The sequence below is a fragment of the Mus pahari genome, chromosome 12 (genome assembly GCF_900095145.1).
Source record: "Mus pahari chromosome 12, PAHARI_EIJ_v1.1, whole genome shotgun sequence".
NCBI classification, from domain to species: Eukaryota; Metazoa; Chordata; class Mammalia; order Rodentia; family Muridae; genus Mus; species Mus pahari.
Window position 1 is genome coordinate 80,176,876 of NC_034601.1, and position 6,008 is coordinate 80,182,883.

The 6,008-nt window shown below is 40.2% G+C and overlaps 1 protein-coding gene across 1 annotated transcript; it reads right to left on the reverse strand.

Moving 5' to 3' along the window:
* Positions 1-882: 882 nt before the first annotated feature.
* On the reverse strand, positions 883-1,258 carry LOC110329322 (keratin-associated protein 19-4-like). Its single transcript, XM_021208878.1, has one exon. It carries the CDS (start codon positions 1,211-1,213, stop codon positions 989-991), a length of 225 nt encoding a protein of 74 aa, XP_021064537.1. The 5' UTR covers positions 1,214-1,258; the 3' UTR covers positions 883-988.
* Positions 1,259-6,008: the final 4,750 nt, after the last annotated feature.

Genomic DNA, 6,008 nt, shown 5'->3' on the forward strand with positions numbered 1-6,008 from the left:
AGAAATAAACCATTTAAGCTTTATAAGTGCAGTCATACCTTTCTGTATTTAACTCTCTCATACCTATATTTAAAGGAGGATCAACCTTTGGTGGCAAAATGGATTAAAGGCCAGAGATTGGTTCAGTTTTTCTTTCTTTCTTTCTTTCTTTCTTTCTTTCTTTCTTTCTTTCTTTCTTTCTTTCTTTCTTTCTTTTCTTTCTTTCTCTCTCTCTCTCTCTCTCTCTCTCTCTCTCTCTCTCTCTCTTTCTTTCTTTCTTTCTTCTTTCTTTTCTTTGATGATAATTTTGCAATTATATTTCTGTACAGAAAACTTAGCAGTGTACATTTAACCCAGTTCAATGGCAAGTTCTTTATCCTTTGCCTTTTCCAGCTTGCCAATGCGAGCCACAGACTTAGAACCCAGGACATTGCCTCCCCAGTGGTGATGGATCTCATCATAGCTGTCAGTGTAATTGGACCTAATAGCTCCGCACCAGCTTAGCCAGAGCACACTTGTCTTCCGAGTTAGCCTGTGTGAAGGCAACAGTGGTGCATATCTTCCTGTGGGCCAGGCACCACAGCCTGGCCTTTCCCTTGATGATGCAGTAGGGCACCCCCATCTTTCGACACAGGGCAGGCAGGAAAACCACCAGCTCAATGGGATCTATATCATGGGCAATCAACACCAGCTGAGCCTTCTTGTTTTCCACCATCGTGGTGACTATATTGACTCCTGCTCGGTGGACAGGTGGTCTCTTGGTTTCTAAGTGTCTTTTTTTGCCACAGCATTTAGTAGTGCCACTGGATAGTTTCCCCTCACTACACACACACACACACACACACACACACACAACTATATACAAGGAATATAGTTGACAAAGGAATTAAAACATGATAAACAGGAAATAATGTGGAAGAAATTTCGTTTTATTGAAAAGTAAAATTATAACTTTTCCTACATGTCAGTGCCCTGGGATTTTATAATGACCAAAATTCAGCCTAAATTCTTAGTAGAATCCAGAAAGCCTTCCATAGCAGCATGGACGATAGGTGCTGTAGGCATAGCGAGAGCCACAGCCACAGCCATAGCCATAGCCCAGGCCACCATAGCCGTAGCCCAGGCCACCATAGCCGTAGCCCAGGCCACCATAGCCGTAGCCCAGGCCACCATAGCCATAACCCAGGCCACCATAACCGTAGCCCAGGCCACCAAAGTAGTTTCCGTAGCACATGTTGTCAGGAATGGGAGTTTTCTTGAGGCGGATGAGGAGCTTGTGGTGTGTGAGTCTGCTGCTAGCTGGGTGTGGGTCCTTTTATACTGCCTGAATGGCACGTGAGGCAAACCACAGAGTCCTCCAAACTCATTACCAGGAAAAGAAACGACAGACACGCCCTCAACAAACATGCTAGCCATGTGTCCAAGATGAAATTGTCAGTGTCAGGATTTCTAAAAGCTGAGATCATGAAACTCCTGGTGACTTCTCTGCTTCTATGGTTTTCAGAGATGGCCTACTTAAACTTCTAGTTACAAAACTGACAAGAGTCTGACATAACAACCTAAGATATTTGTGCCGTGCCTCCCAAGAGTCAAAAGTTTTCCAGTTTCTATCTCTGTGCTAACTACACTCCTTGTCCATCTGAGAAGCCTTTCGACTGCTCGAGTCCTCGGTTCACGTCAGAGAGAAATGTCTGAACCCCCGTTCCTCTTGTCTGCTCTAGGCTTACGTTCTGTGTGTATATTGGTTGGATTTTCTTTATTTTATGTGTCATCAAAATCTTCACTTCCTATCAAAGTGTTGCTTTGTACAGAGGTTTAGTGATAACTTCCCTGCGCTCTGCATCTCCGTTTCCCATGGCCTCCAGTCCACAAGTGTATTTTTCTCTGCTCTGCCCCCCCCCCCTTTTGGAGAACTTATACATCTGTACCGTATTTACATCCTTTACACTACTCCTGTCCCCAACTCCCTCTCAAATTTATGATCTATCCTTTAATTTGTATTGTATATGCATACATCCTTCAGGACCTGTTTCGGGTTGGTCGTATGTATATGGGTTTGGGCTGACGCGCTGGTACTGCATAACTTACCAGAGGACCAGTTCCTGAAGAAGACTGAATATCCCTGTCTCAGCAGCCAATCTGTAGCTTCTCGTCATCAGGTGGGACCTTGTATGTTCCCCTCTCCCTGTTGTTGCTCTTGTACTGGCCTCACAGGACAACCATGTTTTTGATATTTCATGAATGTAGCTTCCTTGAAATATGTTAAATATATTAAAGACATTATCACAATACGCGCTTCCCTTTCCACTCCTCCATACAGAAACGAAGCACGGGGGAACTTTAGAAACTCATTCATTTGCTGTTTGACTGGCTTACTCATCAAGTCTTCGCCAAGGGTCCCTCATTCCCGAAACTGTTACAGGAAGTCGTAGTGGAGCATATGCACAAAATAACCAGCCTCTGTTTTCTAAAAGTATCAATTAAGATAAATGAAAAAGGAGAAAGCGTGTAAGAATAATTTAGGCACCAATACATCTGGACTGCAGTTTTCCCTCTCTCCACTCCTCCCTGTCCCCCCTCTCTTGCCTCCCCCTCTAACCCAGATCTATTCTTAATAAAAGCAAATAATTGTTAGATGTGGGGAAGAGAACATGCTCAAAGTAAATTATATATTCATATAAAAATGTCTTTATGAAGTCCATCACAATAGAAAATAAATATAAATCAATATAAATGGTATGTTAAGAAATCTATCTCTCTATCTCTCTCTCTCTCTATCTATATGAAGGAAAGAAGATAGAATGATTTCAGCATTATAAATAATTAGGAGAGAGCAATTACAAGATGGAGTCAGATACAGAAAGTTCAGGTTGGAAAATAGGAGCTTGGTCTTGGGTTAAATAGTCGAGTGGTTCATAAACTCAAAAGCTGAGACTAAGATAAAAACTGAAGATCTGGAGAGAACATAAGAAGGTTAGAGCCCTGATGTTGAGGATGGCTACTGTAAAGGACTCAGCCATACTATAGAAGGTATCATCTTAGAGTCTTAGGCATGCCTGCATATTAAGAAGAGAAGGTTGTTGAGATGGGCAGCAAACAAGGCAGGAATGTTAAAGGACTCCAGGAAAGGAGAGCCTCTGTGAAAGATGAGATGCAGGCACGCGTGGACCTATTGATCATGGGTCCCATCCTCAAGAGATGGAGAGGCTATCTATATGGTTCCTCAGCCTTTCTACAAGTTGTGTGCACTTGATAGATGTTCAGGGGCTATGCAGCTGCTCTCTTTAGATCATCCCTGACTTCTCTGTTGTTTCTCTAGTCTGTCTGGGTCATATTCTTTTTATATGTTATTATGCACTGCTAGAGTCTTGTCTGTTTTTAATATCACAAAGCAAGTGATATAAGCTCCCGCATTATTGATAATGTTTTGATAATTTTGTGTTCACTGAGTGTGTATATATATATATATATATATATATATATATATANAGAGAGAGAGAGAGAGAGAGAGAGAGAGAGAAAGAGAGCGCTTCATTTTCTTTTTTATTGGTTATATTATTTATTTATATTTCAAATGTTATCCCTCTTCATGGTTTACCCTCTACAAACCCCATCTCATCCCCCTCCCACCTGCTTCTATGAGGGGGGCTCCTCCACCCACCCACACACTCATTGCCATAGCTGTGGTATCAAGTCTTCACAGGACCAAGGGCCTCTTCTCCCATTGGTGTCAGATAAGGCCATTTGGTGCTACATATGTAGCTGGAGCCATGGGTCCTTCCATGTGTACTCTTTGGTTGGTGGTTTAGTCCCTGGGAGCTCTGGGGATTCTGGTTGGTTGATATTGTTGTTATTCCTATGGGGTTGCAAACTCCTTCAGCTCCTTCAGTACTTATGCCAACTCCTCCATTGGGATCACAGTGCTCAGTGGTTGGCTACAAGCATCCACATCTTTATTGGTCACGCTCTAGCAGAACCTCTCAGGGGACAGCTCTATCAGGTTCCTATCAGCAAGGGCTTCTTGACATCAACAATAGTGTCTGGGTTTGGTGGCTGCATATGGGATGGACCTCCCAAGTGGGGCAATCTCTGGTTGGCCTTTCTTTCAGTTTCTGCTCCACTCTTTGTCCCTGTATTTCCTTTAGATAGGAGCAATTCTGGGTTAAAAGTTTTGAGATGGGTGGGTGGCCCCTTCCTTCAACCAGGGGCTATGCCTAGCCTCTCATTGAGTATATTGTGTAGTCATTCAGCAGTTTATACAAATGTGTGCAGACTGGAAAGACTGTGTGGGAGTATGTTAAACATTCTGTTGGGTCATCAAATACTTGTACTATTTTACAGTCTGTGGTTATTTCATTCCTCTCAAAAAGTTCTACTATAGTTATTCATTTTCTTTTATTATGAAAAGAACTTTGCATTCTCTACATTGATTTGTTCGCCTACTTTCTTTCTTTGTTCAAAGCATTATAACTATTCCCAGAGACTATCTAGGGCTCTGCCAGCAAGATCTTCTTGGAGTCTTCATGATATTTCTCTGGGGCTTTGCTAAAATGTTTACTTTCTCCAATGTTCAAAGCACATACTGCACTTTCTATTTCAAACCCTGAAATATTTGACATTCAGAACATCTTAGTACAAGACAAACAATACATTCTTTGGTCAATTAAATTTTAATAAGATTACTCATAAAATAATTTAATATATACAATAAATTCCATTTTGAAGAATTCTCTAATATTGTGAACTTAGGAATTCCAAGAGAATGAGCAGCTTTTATACTATTTCCAGTAATTTTCATTACAAATGTTTATTGTGATTGATGATATTTACATACATGGAGAAATTTGCTGACTCTTCAAAATACACTATATGTACAAACCACTTATTTTACAGGAAAGTTTTCAACAAACATGTTAAGATCAAGTAGATAAAATTTATTTATTAATAAATACCAATTGAAGAACAATAGGTTGGCTCAAGGTGGAAAGACACTTATTGCCAAAGGTAACAACTGGAATTAATCCCTAGTACCCAGATAGAAAGCAAGAACTGAGTTCTACAATTTGTCCTCTGACATACACATGTGCCCTGTGTTTCACATATACACAGGCATATAAGCATACATACATACATACACACATACACACACAAACACACACATACACACACACACATACACACACACACACACACATACACACACACATATACACACACACACACACACACACACACACACACAGAGTAGAGTTTGCTCAGTGTTTCAAAAGACTCGTTTTTACTGAGGACCTAGGTCCAATTGGGAACACACACAAGATGGCACACCACCATATAACTCCTGTTCCAGGAAATCTGACATACTTTTCTGCCCTTTGTAGGCACCAGGCACACAAATATTACACGGACGTGCTAATTTCATCCTAACAGTATGTTCAGCATTCTGTTTACTAAATAGTGTACATATAAACCAAGTATAAAATTTTGAGTGACTAAAACTATTGATGTTTTCATTAACTCTGTTCATTTATTTATTTGAATTTTTAACCACAGTTGTTAAAATCAGTAAGATATTTCCTCATAAATCTGCTAAGTAAGTGTGGGGTGTCTTCCAAACAATGTCCTTCTTTTCAGTACTCCAAAATAATTCACCATTTACCTTGCACAAAAGAAGTTTTAAAAGTATCTTATGGACAAATTTTGAAGGGTAAGACTAAAATAATATATTGTGGTTATAAAAGCAAGCCAACTGGAACTACAAAAATGCTCCAGTATCTATTTGCATACCAGGGTCTTTTTAAATTATAACTTAACACCTAGGGTTGCCTGTAACTGCTTACATTGTTGTATAATGTGATTAAAGCTACCATGATTTGTAATAGATGCTTCTCTAACACTTTAAGTGTTTTCTTAACAGCACATAAATATATTAGTCATAAAAGTAGCCAGTGGCACAAGCCCATAGTGGGTCCCACCCACACTGAGAGAATATAAAAGGCACTCTCTTCAGGCAGAAGTATACAGACTCAAGT

Coding starts and splice junctions, on each gene's coding strand:
- LOC110329322 (XM_021208878.1), bottom strand. CDS start 1,213: ATGTGCTACGGAAACTACTTTGGTGGCCTGGGCTACGGTTATGGTGGC.